The 14,877-nt window shown below is 42.6% G+C and overlaps 1 protein-coding gene across 1 annotated transcript; it reads left to right on the forward strand.

Moving 5' to 3' along the window:
• The first annotated feature begins 2,467 nt into the window (after nt 1-2,467).
• stil (STIL centriolar assembly protein) lies at nt 2,468-14,332 on the forward strand. The gene is made up of 16 exons (XM_032571064.1): nt 2,468-2,839; nt 3,733-3,840; nt 4,106-4,221; nt 4,426-4,604; nt 5,443-5,687; nt 5,917-6,000; nt 6,082-6,168; nt 7,806-7,959; nt 8,029-8,129; nt 8,206-8,314; nt 8,743-9,477; nt 10,017-10,116; nt 10,186-10,363; nt 11,428-11,518; nt 12,321-12,601; nt 13,610-14,332. The coding sequence occupies exons 1-16, from the start codon at nt 2,760-2,762 to the stop codon at nt 14,145-14,147; spliced, it is 3,186 nt and encodes a 1,061-aa protein (XP_032426955.1). The 5' UTR covers nt 2,468-2,759; the 3' UTR covers nt 14,148-14,332.
• Nucleotides 14,333-14,877: the final 545 nt, after the last annotated feature.

Consider the following 14,877-nt stretch of genomic DNA (forward strand, 5'->3'; position numbering starts at 1 on the left):
GTAATAAAGAAGAAAGTTGTAATTTGAGTCTAATATCATAAATAAATGTGAGTCCTGAGACATCCGTTGGGGGTTCTGTTCTGTTATTTCTTCCCTCCTTTCTCACTCTGCTTGTTTCTTGTCTTAATAAAGGGCAATAGTGTGCCAAAATTTTTTAATGCCAAAATAAAAGATATAAAGTTGTAAATTGAAGTTTTAAAGTTATACTCAGTAGACTGAAAGCTGTATTTAGATATAGTAAAAAACATTCGATTGAGACTCATTATTTAGAAATTTTAAATTGTAAATTTAGGCATAGGCATTAGACAGGTTTTCTAATTGTTCCTTCTAAGTGAAATATTACTGAATTAGACATTTTTGTTTACACACAAAAAATTTGGGTGAAAAAGAAAATTGAAACTTGTTTGCATTGTTTCTTTAGCTACTGACAGAAAGTAAATGAAGTTATTCAAATTTCTCTAAATGTATAAAATAATCAGCACTATTAGAACGATTCCAAAGAAAAACGAGCTCATAATAGTAGAAATGAACAGAAACTGGAGGTACTAGGGAAAAAAGTAAGAGTGGGAGGTCTGACAAACAACAGGAAAAAAAGTATTGTTTTACAGAAACATTTGATCTTCCTGTTTGTGTACAGACAGTCATCAAAAAGTCATATATAAGGAACTGAGACTAAGAAAGGACAGAAGTTGCTCTTGTGAGAATTTCTATCAGCATTTTTACCAAATCTATTCCATACTGCCTGAACTAAGTACAAAGAAAATGACATTTCAATGTATATTGACAATTTTAGCATAATAAACATCTCAAACAATCTATAAGTGCTGCAGAAAATATCTGGATAAAAAGGTATAGTCACTTATTGACTATTGAAGTGTTGAAAAACATTTTTCAACTTGGTGCATTGATAATGTAAGAGAAGCAAAGATCCTAAATAGGCAGGATGTTAGAGAACTAAAACTACAAAAGGACAGAGGTTCTGATCCATTCAAAGGTATTACCATAGCAGTAGCTGGTTCTTTCTCTGTGCTGCAGCCGAGTCATGTAACACGCTAATAAATAATTCCTCTCTGCATCGCTTTTCAGGAAATGAGTCTATGTGATGGTAAATGATCCAGCAGTACACAAATAATTCAGAGGGTGCATACACAAGATGCATTTTTTAACACCTGTATCCATGGAAACACAATTAAAAATAAAAGCTGTCACATGACATGTCATTGTTGCAAGATTAAAAGTCACAATCAAAAGTTATATTGAGGAGATTCAAAGTCACAACTAAAAGATTTAAAGTCATTTGTTTGGACATCATAAATGTAAAGTGATGATGACATGAAAGATAACAACAATGAGTTTAGAAGTCACTATTGTGAACAAATATGTAACTATGAAATGCAAAAATAACAATTAACTAAATCCTAATATAATTCTAATTTAAAATAAGAGGTAATTGTGAAATCAAAGTTCTTGTTATGAAATGCCAAAAAGTAGTACAATTTGGATTAAGCCATATTTGGCGTTTCTAAAAGTTTATAGAACAGAAAAATGTAAATTATTAGGTTTTAATGAGTCATAAACATAAAACAACTCTAAATCATCATGACACAAAAATCCATAGTGCCAAATTAAAAGTGCAATCATTTTATGAAAATAAAATAAAATTGTCATTGTGAAGTGAAATTACATTATGTGTAGATTTATTTATTTATTTATATGTTTATTTTTAGATACCAATCTTAAAAAGTAATCTCAGCATTATTTCATTATTTCAAAACCTTTATTTTTAAAATTATAAATTTTTAAAAATTTATTTTTATGAAAAAAATTGAATTGTGAAATACTACGAAAAAAATACTATTTATGAGACTAACTAACTAACTAAATGGAATATAAACAGTCACAATATTAGTTTGCAAGTCATAATTATAAAAAGCTAAAAGTAAAGTGATTAAACATATTATTTAACAGATAATGTATTACTTATTGGATTGGAATTTGCACTTTGAAATACTTTATACATCATAAGTATGATTTTTGTTTACATTTATTTATTTATGGTGATGGGCTTCTCCTTCTTGCCCAGCGGTGCTCAGTCCAGTCCTCTATGTTCCCATCCTCCCTGCTTCAACACACCTGGATCAAATGAATGGCTCGTTACCAGGCCTGTTCGGAGCTGATCCGGTCTGTTGGAGTAAGGATCCACCTAACAGCTGCAGGATGCAGGACATCAGCGCCCCTGTTCTTGCCGCCTATAAAGCCGTTGACGACCATCATGTTGTCATGGCAACATGCTGTTAGGGGTCTGAAAAACCATATTTTTCCGTCAGCCTGCAGAAGGCAGTGTCGAGTAACAGTTTGCCCCATTCGAGGACGACAACTAGTGACGCGAAACAAAGCGGAAGATCATTGGTCAGACTGAATGTGAGGACATTTCTTATTGGTCCATTCCTTCACCCCGCCAGGACGACATAGAATCAGCGCCATAATTAAACGGCGTTTGTCTTTAGATGTTAGTGGATTTTTGTTTTTATTTTTTTTAAAACAAGTTCTAACAGACAAAGATGAAAACAGTTTTTGAGGAAAGCGTCTCCTACGTCCATTAGTCATCTAAAGGAGTGGCGCTTTGCCCGGTACGTGGAGCTAAGACGGAGCCGATGCGGCCGGGGCGGGAGGTTAGCAGCGGGCGTTAGCTGCGGGGACCCCGGTGTTACCGTCCTTCATCCACCGCCCACTGCTTCACTTCACCGGCCTCAGCAAGTATGAGCTACCCGGTGAACTTGCAGGCCCTGCCCGGGGAAGTTCTTCAGCAGGTTTTCACTCCAGAAAACATGAGAAGAAGGCGAGTTTGTTGTGATGATGTTTAACTGTTAAGGTGATTTAACTGTTATGGTTTCCACAAACAGCCGAGCAGCGCTGAGGTTTAATGGCGTCAATGTTTACAAATACTTCATCCTAAACAAGATGTCAGCGTTTGGACCATTTCCGCCAGTTCTGTTCATTATTGTTGCAACCAGGTTAATATAAAATATTTAGCATACGAGTGTGTTAGCATGAGAGTTAGCAACCAAATCCAGGAGATTAAAGGTTCTGAAAACTTTTAAGCTTTAGCCCTTATGAACATTAATTTGTTGCCAAGAGCTGGATGCATTTAAAATTTAAACTCGTTAAAAGGCGCTGTATTTGAGGAACACAAGCTAAATGACGTGAGTAAAAAATATGAGGACAGTAATAGTTTTAAAATAAAACTGTCTTAATTATGAGACATGAACTCATAAGTTTTTGGTTATACTTAAATTTTTACTTTAATCTCGAAATTGTGACGTTTTAAATTCACATAATTCTGACTTTTCTTTCCAAGGAACTTAAAATTAAAATCTTTGAATTTATTATTGTTTGTCACCGTACACAATGAGATTAAATGTAAACTTAAAATTGTGATTAAGCTAATTTAGTTCTTGGTATTCTGACTTTAATTCAATAATTCAGATTTTTCTTCCCCCTCATAATTCTGAGAAAAAGAGTAAAAATTCTGATTCTAATTTTCTCGGAGGGAAGAATCGGAATTATGACTCAAAATTCATACTTTTTAAAGTATTGTAATTCTGACTTTATCTCTCAGAATTTTGAGAAGAGTCAGAGATATAACTTTTTAATCTTATGATTGTAACTACAATCTCAGAAATATGACTTTTTTTCCCAGAAGTCTGACTTTTTCCTGTTTCCAACCAGCAGGCGCTCCGTTGGTTCCCTCGCTCAGCTGGCGTTCCCTAAATCCCGCTTGGCTCTGTGGGACGGCAGCGCCGCGGGACAGAAGCTCCGCCTCCAGCTCTGCTCACACAGGTAAACGTTAACCTGTTGCTAAGTCTTCGCTTGCTCAGATTTGATTGGAGTTTAATTATGGAGGCTCGTTTTAAAATCAACTAAATAAACAATCTGACTGCAATTATCTGCTTATAGCTGTTTATTTCAGGTTAAAACATTTCACCCAATCTTATTTATAATAAGAATGGTGGTTTGGTTCTGGTTAGTGGTGCAGTGATTGAATCGGGTTGTTGCCTCTCAACAAAATTGAGATCTCTGACCTCTGACCTTTGCCTCCTTGCAGGAAACCTCGGCTTGTCCTCCTGGAGAAAGCTCTACGCCTGGCGCAGCGCCACGCCCGCCATAGCAACAAGCCCCGCCTCCACTGTTTCCTCCTGGGGTCGCTCTCTGTGAACGAAGGTGAGAGTCAGTTCCCATCCTGATCGATCGGTGTGCTACTGATCGATCAGTGCACTATTGATCGATCGGTGCGCTAATGACCCGCTAGCGATCCACAAAAAAATAGCTATTGGGTGGCTAACGAGCCTCTAACTGTCCATTATCAACCCGCTAATGATTAGCTAACGATCTGCTCCATGTCATGACCTCTGCTGTGACCCCCAGATGAGGATGGGGTCACCGTGACCTTGGACCGCTTCGATCCGGGTCGGGACCAGGCCGGAACCGCAGCGCCGTCTGCTCTGCTTCCTGGAGACGTTCTGGTCCCCTGCGTGGTCGTCCAGTCCGAGACGCCTCATGATGCCGTTGTCCAATCAGAGGCTGAGCTTCACCACTGCTTCAAGGTGATTGGTTGATTTCCAGGGTTTGTACAGGTGCTGGAATTTCATTTTGGTGTTTTCAAGGTTTGGAAAGTTCTTGAATTCTGCATAAAGTCCTCCAAAAGTGCTTGGAATTCAAACTGCAAAGTTTATAATAAAGTGCAATCTAACGTTGGATTAAAGGCCAAAATCTGGAAACCTTGGCAAACCAGGTTTTTAAAGATGATAAAAATGTATTTTTTTAATCACTGTCTGAAGGTAAATCAGACTAAACTTCTCTTGTTTTAGGTCAATTAAAATTAGTCAGTTAGTTTTTTATATTTGCTAAACAGCAGAAAACTTTGTGAAAAATAATTTCAGACTTTTTTTTGTAATTTTCTTTGCATATTTGTGTTTAAGCATTTAACTTGAGCTGAAAAGTTGTTTACAAATCTTAACGAGATTGTTTTTATGTAATGAATATTTATTATTCCTAATGGCTCAGTGACTTATTGATTGTCGTTTACTTTATATGTTGAAGTTATTGAAATTGGTTATTATTGTTGTAATGTTTTTGGTAGTGGTGGAGCTGTGTGAGTGTTGGACATTTCAAAACATAAATTTTTGTCATATTCTAGGTTTTAGAATGTAGAATCAAAAAGTATTAATAACAGTAATAAATGACATCATATGACAGTGAATTAAAACGTGTCATTTTTAGTTAATTTGTATTGTTTTTATCTCTAAAGTTTGGAAAGTTTTAACACTTACCTTGAAAGTTCTTGAATTTTTCTGTGTTTAAACCGTTGTTTATTCTATTTATTTTTTTGAAGCTTTATCCTCCAGATGTTGGATGTTGAGCCGATGGTTTCTGTTGTTTCAGGCTCTGCAGCAGTTGGTGAGCAGCAGACAGACTCTGGATCTGTCCCAGCTGCTGAAGGTCAAAGTTCACGTTGTCTGCCGGCAGCAGGCCGACGCCACCACGTTCAGCCTCAGCTGGTCGGCCGTCTGTCCTGCCGTCCCGCTGGACGTCCAGCCGGTCCGCGCCGTCCCCATCATCCCCACCGCCCTGCTGAGGGCGCTGACGGGCGTCGGCCGACCAGCGCCCCCCGCTGGCCGGCAGAGAGGGTGAGAGACAGCTTTACTCTGACCTACGGCTGGGAAATTAATCAGTTTGATCAATCACTAAAATTTGGGTTTTGAAGCATTTAACTTTTGGAAAATTCAATTTATTTTTATTTTTTTTTTACCAGTGAACGTTTTGGGTTTCCATTGTTCCCAGTAAACTTGTTTGTATTTTGAAATTGCCATCTTCTGATGGCGTCACTTCCTGCTGGTGCGTTTGTGTTGCTGGCAGGTTTTTGACCATGGATCAGAGCAGGAAGCTGGTTCTGCTGCTGGAGTCGGACCCCAAAGCCTCCAGCCTGCCGCTAGTCGGCCTGTAGGTTCACAAACGTTTTCAAATCCACAGAAACGGACGATGAAAAGCCACTTACTGACGTTTCCGTCTTTCTTCCATCAGCTGGCTGAGCGGCGTCACACACGCCTACAACCCTCAGGTTTGGGCCTGGAGCCTCAGGTTCATGTTCGGCTCCTCCCTGCAGGACAGGTGAGGCTTCTGGTTCTGGTTCTGGTTGTGGAAGGTGAGACAAAAAAATCAATCCACAAAAGAATCCTGATTCTTTTTTACTACAATTCAGAGCCAAACGGAAGGACAATAAATCAATAACTGAATATCAATAGATAATAGAGTTGATGGAATATTCACTGAACTCTGAGCCAGAACCCCGTGGCATTCTGGGAGATGTAGGCAGAGGAAACCTCTCAAGGCTAGCTTAGCTAAGTTGGTGGAATCAACTCACTCGCTCTCTGGTTGCCTAGCAACAGCCTGCTGGGTAAGAAGCAGCTCCCCCCAACTTTGGTTACCTAGCAACGGGCTGCTAAGTAATGGACCTTACCAAGCTCCGCCCACAACCGACCCACGTGACCGCAAGTCTCACAAACAAAGCCTCGTTGTTTCTATGTAAACATGACTGATTAGTGCGTCATTTCTACCGGATTTTCACAATATATCAGCTGCTACATGGACAGAGGAACTAACAAGTTCATGTCATCATCTGGGAGGAGGTTACTGGTTTCTCAGTCACAAGCTGGTTGCAAACCTGAGGCCAGCAGGTGTCAGTCAGTTATGGTAGATCTGAACTTTGACCTCAATATGAGAAGCTACAGACTGATAGGAGGAACCAAAGAGCTCTGTAAAGGTAAAGGCAAATCTTCTGAAGTTGGGATATAATTAATTTAATTTCAGATAATTACCACGGTAGAAGCCATTTGTTTGTTAAAATTTTATGAGATATATTTGTTCTATTTGATGTTTGTTGTGAATGACGTAAACTCACAAACAAACGAAGTAATTAGTCCAACGTTTAGAAACTACAGCGGCTGTAATGAGCCACAGCAAAGGTAAACAAAGGCAAAATAACCTGAACAGGTGATCAACTCAACACCACTCCTACCTTTTTACTCTCTCTCTCTGTAGTTTAAGCACACCTGTTACCGTGGCAACCGCCTGCTCCCCGCAAAACAAGCAAAGATTAGTTAAAAACATAACATTCAGTCCGTTACGATATCAAGTTTCCAGGCTTGATATTTATTTCTCGATTATTAATTAGCACTTCCCTGAACACAGCAATGGTTGATTGACTAGCTGTACTTGGTGCTAACGTGGCTAACAGAGTAACAGTTTAGTCCAAAGCCTTTTCTGCTAAAATAAAATCTTTAGTGTATGTCAGATACAGACACATTGCATATTGATCTGTTTAGCTAACGTAAGACTGTGTAGCAGACAGGCTTCAAGGTGTACAAGTTATATCAGTTCTGCCATTATGCTGTACTTAGCTAACGGGAAGCTAAGTGTGTTTGTGAGACGGCCACGTAGAATGGGCATCAGCCAATGAAACGCGGCCCCTCTGATAAGGTCCATGGCCAGCAACAGTTTAAAGTTTCCATTAACTCATGTTGACAGCCCTAATAATTACAAAATCAGGTCAGCCCTAATATTGCATGCAATCAATTTGAAACTTAAATGCGATAATATTACATAACTCAGAAACTAAAATAAAATAAAATCATCTCTATTTTCAGCTGTTCCTGAACGGACAGTTGTTGTTTGTGCCTGAAGACAATTTGATGTGTTAAAAGTTTCCGGGCCGTAGTTCTGATGATCCCGTCTCCGCTGCGTTTCAGGGTTCTGTCTGAGCTCGGCTGTTTCCTCCTGGTCGTGTTTGGCTCCACCCACAGAACCCCTCAGTTCTTCCAGTGCCGAGATTCCCGACCGGGACCGGGAGCCCAGCTGGACTTCCAGCTGCTGACGGCCTCCCAGGCCGCCACGCTCTACCAGGTAACCACCGGCTCTGGTTTCTGGGCCTGCCGGGTCGAGGTGCTGGGTAACAATGTGTCCGGTCACCAGGTGGCGCCGGTGGACGGCGGAGCGCTGCGGTGCGAGTTGGGCCCAGAGGATCCCAGCAGGCAGGGTGAAGCGTTCAGAACGGCTCACGGCGCCTTCAGCAGGTCAGAACTCGCCCAGTTCTTTTAATTGGACCAGGAAGAAGACGAGTGTGGCGCTGATGTTCGGTTCTGTTGCCAGGGCGACGCCTCCAGCTGCCGGTCCGTCCGTCAGCGATCAGGACTCTGGAGTCGAGGATGAGGACTTTTCTCCCCGACCGTCTCCGAGCCCCCACCCTCCAGCAGCTCAGGTGATTCACCCCTCTGACCTGAAGCCACTAAATATCCGTCCCCTGCATTTCATTACAAAGAAAATTTAATATTATTTTTATTGTGATTGAATAAAACTCCCTTCACCCAACTGGATAAACCCAGCCATTAGAGCTGCAGACCATTATAACCAAGACGATGCATCAAAGTCTGCAGAGGCTCCTCAGGTTTATTTTATAACGAATAAATGAAGAACATTTAAAGGGGCCAATATGCAAATTTCACGTTTTGTTTGTCTTTGTTTTTCTATTTGAGTTTCTAGTGCTTCTAAAAAAAGCACCATTTCTTAAAAACAAAACCACATAATTTGATGTTTTTTGGTGTCAAGAAATTGAGCTGGAAGGTTGTTTGTGTTGCTAGGCAACACTCTCACTTCCTGTAACAACTCCGCCATCCGTTTCGGTTCCAGGCTCGCCGCGTCCAGCCGTCCGTTCCTGAACTCTCCCTGCTGATCGACGGCAGCTTCTCCTCCAATCACAGCGGGGGGCAGCACTCTGGCCCCGCCCACAGGCTGCCTCCAGCCAACAGGAAGCCGGCTTCCCCCACCGCCTCTTCATCAGCGGCACAGCCTCCTCCTCTTCCTCACCTCCACAGCACACCGAACTCCAACCTGCAGCAGCCCTGCGCCTGCTGCTCCGCCCACAACTGCACCTCCATCTTCCCCTCGCCAGCGCTCCTCCCTGCTGCCGTTGCTCCTCAAATCCAGCAATCTGCTCCTCTTCCTCCCTCTTCCTTTCCGAAAGCATCTTCGCCCCTCGCCTCCTCTCAGCACTACACCCCCAAACATCCATCCACTCCTCCTCTTCCTCCTTCCTCCTGTCATCAGCAAACTCCTCCTCTTCCTCCTTTCTGCTCCTATAAACAGACTCCTCCTCCTCTTCTTCCTCCATGCAGCCATCCGTCCACTCCTCCTCTTCCTCCTTCTCTTCTTCCTCCCTGCAGCCATCCGTCCACTCCTCCTCTTCCTCCTCCTCCTCTTCCTCCCTGCCCCCACGCTCCTCCTGCCCCCCTGTGGCACGCAGACTCCCTCGCTCGCCCCCCCTGTGGGAATCCCTGCTGTGAGAAAGTGGGCGGAGTCCTGACCTCTGACACCTACCAGCTGCTGCTGCATCAGGACCAACAGCTGCGCCTCCTGCAGGCTCAGGTAAGAACTGCAGCTGGGCTCTCATCTCCTTGGCCGCGGCAGCATCATGCTGAGGGTCTGGAGAGGAGGAAGCCATCTTTAAAAACTCAACAGCTTGATGGGTTTCCCAACAGAACACAGATCCAAAACATCCAGAATATTCCCAGTTTGATTTTTTGGTGTAGGAGTTCTTATAAAATTACTACTTTAATGCAACGACTTTCTCATGTCATTACAACTTTATTCTGATGTTATTATGACGTTATTTTGATATTACGACTTTATTCTCACAGTATTTAACTTTTTCTAGAAGTAATCTTACTTTGCTAGTAAGATTAAATCTTTATTTTACTGTTGTACCACTTTATTCTCTCTATATTATTGTGAGTCTTTACTTTTTTCTTCTTTATTGTATAAAAACAACTTTGCTCTGTTCTCCGGATCAGGTTGAAGCTAGTAGAGGTGAAATGCTCTGTTGTCATGGCGACGGGTTGTAATGCAGCAGAATCGGATCAGAACATGCAGTGTCGGATCCCAGATGTTCCGGTTGTCTCCTGCAGGTCCAGATGCTGCTGGAGGCCCAGGGGAAGCTGCAGACCTCCGACCCGCAGGTCCAAACGGCGACGCCAAGGAGCACCGCCAGCGTCGCCGTGGGAACGGGTGAGCCTGCCTCCTCCAGCAGCTCTGACCTCCTTGTGTTTCCTCCTCTAAAGTCGCTGCTGTTTGCAGGCGCCAGTCTGTTCTGGGGTCAAAGTCCCGACCGGCTGCTCCTGCAGGAGGAACCAGAACCCAAACCCGACCCCAGAACCCCGCCCTCATCCTCCTCCAGCGCCTCCGCCTCGTCACATGACCTGTCGCTGCACAAGCCAGAGGAAGGAGCAAGCTGCTCCCCATCCGACATCCACAGGTAGACGGCAGGATCCCACTGGTTCATCCCACTGGGATGAACCGGGATCAGGTGGCTTTATACTGGGCAGACGACCAGAATAGTCCAGTTAAGCTCTCTGCTCTTAAAGCTGCAGTACGTAACTTTTATAGAGATAATCTGTGAAAAAAATCTAGCTCCTCTGTCTTCTCCCAGTGCTAACTAGAAACAACCAATCAGAGCCGGGAGGCGGGGCTTAGTGCTGTCAATCACTCTCTGCACAGCCTGTCATGAATGCTCAGGCTAAGTAGCATAGCCACCAATAATGGCAGATAAACGATGAGTAGTTTCTCCGCCATTTAGCAGTGTGTGCCTGAGATTGATTGGCAGCACTAAGACCCTCCTCCCGGCGTTGATTGGTTGTTTTTGGTGTATTTCTTCAGACAGCAACAACAGTTCAGGGAGGAGGAGATCTCATAACAAACTGTCACCACATGGAGACAGTTTTAATAAACGCATAAAGTTACAAACTGCAGCTTTAAGAGGTGAAGCTTTCAGTCATTCAGGAAGTTTGTTTCCGATTGGAAACGATATGAAAGTCAAAGGATAGGATGGCCTTTAAGGAAAAAAAACATTAAATATAATTTCTGATTTGCAGTTTTGGTGATTCATCACCATAAACCGGATGTTTATGATAAGCCTGGTAGCAAAGGTATCAGTCAGGAGAAGGCTACAAACATTTCTACAATATGTATGAACAATGAATCAAAAGATTCTTCAGTAAAGTTTTGGTTGGGATCAGTGTGTCTGGGTTTAATAATGCTGTTATGGCCAATAACTGATATTTACCAATATCGGATATTTCTCCCAAACTTTTTGACATCATAAAAACTCAACCACACCGCCAACGCTGCATCTCTGCCTCCGTTAAACTACCCACAATCCTTCACTGCATCAATGCACAGGACCAAACAAACACCCTATGACCAGCCGCCTCCTGAAACACACGCTGCGGCAAGATGGCCGTAAATATCGGCCCGGTTTTACTGATCGGACCGGTGCCGATACTGCTGATCTGTAAACCGTGTTCTGTTGGTTCTGTCCAGCACCAGCGGCCTGCAGAGTCCGGTTCTGGGAGAGAGCGTCAGCATGTACGGACCTCCAGCAGAGCAGCAGAGCTTCTACCAGAACCTGATGGTAACGCACTTTTCTGATCGGATCAGAACCAAAAAGACAGAAATCTGAGCTTTGCCACACCGGGATTACCTCATCTGTTAGGGATTAGATTAACCAGCCGATACGAAACACAGGAAGGATTATTCTGGGATTTTTCATTAGATTTTTAAATATTTTAAGAGATTGTGTAAAAAAATAAAAATTTCACTTTTATGGTTTTGTTTACTAAAACTCTGATGGAGTGTTAGAGAAACAAAACAATAACGTTGAGAATAAAGTAGTAATATGAGAGGAGTTGTATTACCTGGATAACATGAGAGTCATGAAAGTTATAGAAAGGTCATAAGATTATCCAAAGTTATAATTGGAGAATAAAATCTTAATATTACCAGATTAAAATTACAACAGTTGCAACAATATTAGTATAAATTCCCAATAATACAAGAATAAAGTCACAATAACTCCAGTATAAAGTAGAAACTTACATTAAGATGAGAAAGTTGAGCATCTTGTGAAGCTGTGCTTTGTATCAGGATTATTAACACAATAATTTACACATCAAATTATTATCAGCAGAACTTTGAGACGATTGAATCTGTTTAGAAGAACCGACCACAATCGGGTCACGTCAGAACCTCATAACCATCAAACCTTTTTCCTCCTATTTATACTTTTTTATTCTCATAATTTCACAATAAATAAATGAATATGGCAGTCTGGCCGTATTTCTCCGTCCTGTTGAAACATGTTGATGTTTTTGTTGGATCAGATGGTTCTGATGGGTTCCAGCGGACCGGTCCTGATCAACCTTCTTCCTCCTCAGACTCAGCTCAGCAGCCGCCTGCAGGAGTCGGACAGCAGACAGGAAGCGGAGGACGACTCCAACAGGAAGAGCCCGTCTGCGTCCCACCACTCCCAGTCTTCCCAGCTGTCCTCTTCCTCATCTGACAGGGAGCGGGACCAGAAAAAGAAGAAGAGGAGTCCGGACGGCGACGCCGTGACCCGAGCGACGCTGCGGCGGCTGCAGCAGCTCGGCGTCGCCGTGGATACGGAAAATCTGACAGAGTCGGACAAGAACCGAATCAGAGCGGTGGAGACGGCCAGGTACCGATCTCACCTGGATGGCTGCCGGTTTATAGAGGTTTATACGACGTCACTGCAGGAAGCCAGCAAAACTACACTGTTCTAACTATTTAAAGGGGCAGTGACACATAAAATCCACTTTTTATCTCTCCATTATGTTTTAATGTTTTTCCCTCATCAAAAACAAACCTGGAGGGTTAGTTTGATCCTTTCATGTTTGAGAAATCCTTCAATCTCCATGGCAACCATTCTGCAAAACGCCTTGGTGAACCTAGTCCCGCCTTCCAGGTGTAGCTCCTCCCCCACTCAGCCCCTGCAGACTAGCCAGCAGCAATTAGCAAACATCTGCTGAGCTCATAATAGGAGCTGCTGCTCAGAGCAACACTGGTAAAAACATTAAAAGGTTAATAGAGGAGCCATGTTGGGACGACTTTGTGGAGGCGTAGCTTCTTAAAGAGGCAGAAGCCCAATTTCAAGTCAAATTGGATATATGTAGCATTTTTATAACAACTGAAGGTAACATAGTTACTGGGTTGTGCTATTACAATAAGGCAGTAAAGATAAAGTATAACATATTAAAGGAAAAATGTAATCATATATTTTAAAATCTTTCAGTTGAAAACTGAAAAAGTTTTGTATATCAAATGGATTATTGAAGAACAATTGATCATGAGTAGAGAACAACTTTAGCACCATTTAATCATCTTATTGTTCTGTAGTTTCTGACCACTTTGCTATAAAATGGCACTCAGTGCCTGGAGGTCACATGACTCCGCCCCTTTAAAACGTCCGGCCTCCTCCATCGGTCCGGAGCGCGTTTGGGTCGCTGATGATGTCACCTTAACTTATTTGATCACGCTGTGATCAACGGTCGTGGTTCGGTGACAACACGCTACCCTGTGTTAAAGCAACAAGATAAATGCTATCAGTAACCATGGCAACCAGTGGCCGTTTAAAGTTGCTGTATTTACAAACAATCGATACTTTTAGGTGACAATTGACCTTTGACCCGTTGTTTCTCTCCGCCAGCACCTTGGCGACAATCAACCCAGCGGCGGTCGTCTCCAGGCTGACCGTCTCCGAGGCGACGGGCAGCGGTCTGTTCGCCGGCGGCAGCGTGGACCTGAGCCTGGAGGCCAACGCCATCGCCCTGCGCTACCTCAGCCAATCACAGCTCAGCAGACTGTCCCTGGGAGGCCACGCCCCCTCCGGCTGCGGCGACTCCCTGCTGTCTCCTAGCAACATGTCCCTGGCCACCAGGAAGTACATGAGGCGCTACGGCCTGATCGAGGAGGAGGAGGATGATGAGGAGGAGGTCAGAGGTCAGGAGGCCCGACAGCCGCTGAGTGACGCTCTGAACCTGAAGTCCCTCCCACAGAGTCAGCTGATCCGGGAGCTGCGGCCCAAAATGCAGCTGCTGGCCGGAACCAGAACCGGCGCCGGCGAGGAGAAAGAAAACCGAACGGTGCCGGTGGGCCGGACCGGTCCAAACGGGCCGCAGCCGGAGGGATCGGTCGGGAACATCCTGGACCTGAGCCGCCTGAGGCAGCTGCCCAAGCTGTTCTGACCCAACAGAACCAGAACCAAACCTGGACTAACTTTAATACATGTGAACTTTAGATGAAGTCAGATTCTGGTTCTCTTGGACCAGAACCCGGTCAGATCAGCTGATCTTATTTTTTTTGTTTTCTGGTTTTTATGTGAAACTTCTTCTGCACTTTTTTAATATTTATGATTTCACAATAAAATTTGCTTCAGATTTTAAATAAATTGTTTCTGGATGTTTAATTACAGAAAACAAAAAATACAATTTAACAGAAAACAATTTATCAATACAAACTATGGCATAAATTATCACAAGATAACTTTTCATTCTTATAAACTGATCAATATCTATATTATATATTTAGCTCTGCTTTAAATATATTATTCACCCTGAATTAAATTATTTCTGTTTATTTTTCCTCCCTTGTTACAGCAGCAACTTTCATCTTTTTATCAAATGTTTACAGGAAAATAAACTTAAATATCAAATCCAGTTTTTAAATCCTTCCAAATAAGATTTGTAAAGTTAACAAAATATTCTCAATATTTTAGTCTCAAAATACAGAAATTATAAAAAAAATTTGGAACCAGCCATCAGAAATATAAATTTTGATGATTTCTTTAAAAAGGTATTATAAAGTCGGAGAAATTCTTGTGAAGTTATTTGGTCTCAAGTTTATTCTAAGATAGTTTTGTTTTATTTAAAGTGAACTAAGAAATTTTCACATGAAACTAGACGTAAACAGCCACAT

This window comes from Xiphophorus hellerii, chromosome 9, assembly GCF_003331165.1.
Source record: "Xiphophorus hellerii strain 12219 chromosome 9, Xiphophorus_hellerii-4.1, whole genome shotgun sequence".
Classification (NCBI taxonomy): domain Eukaryota; kingdom Metazoa; phylum Chordata; class Actinopteri; order Cyprinodontiformes; family Poeciliidae; genus Xiphophorus; species Xiphophorus hellerii.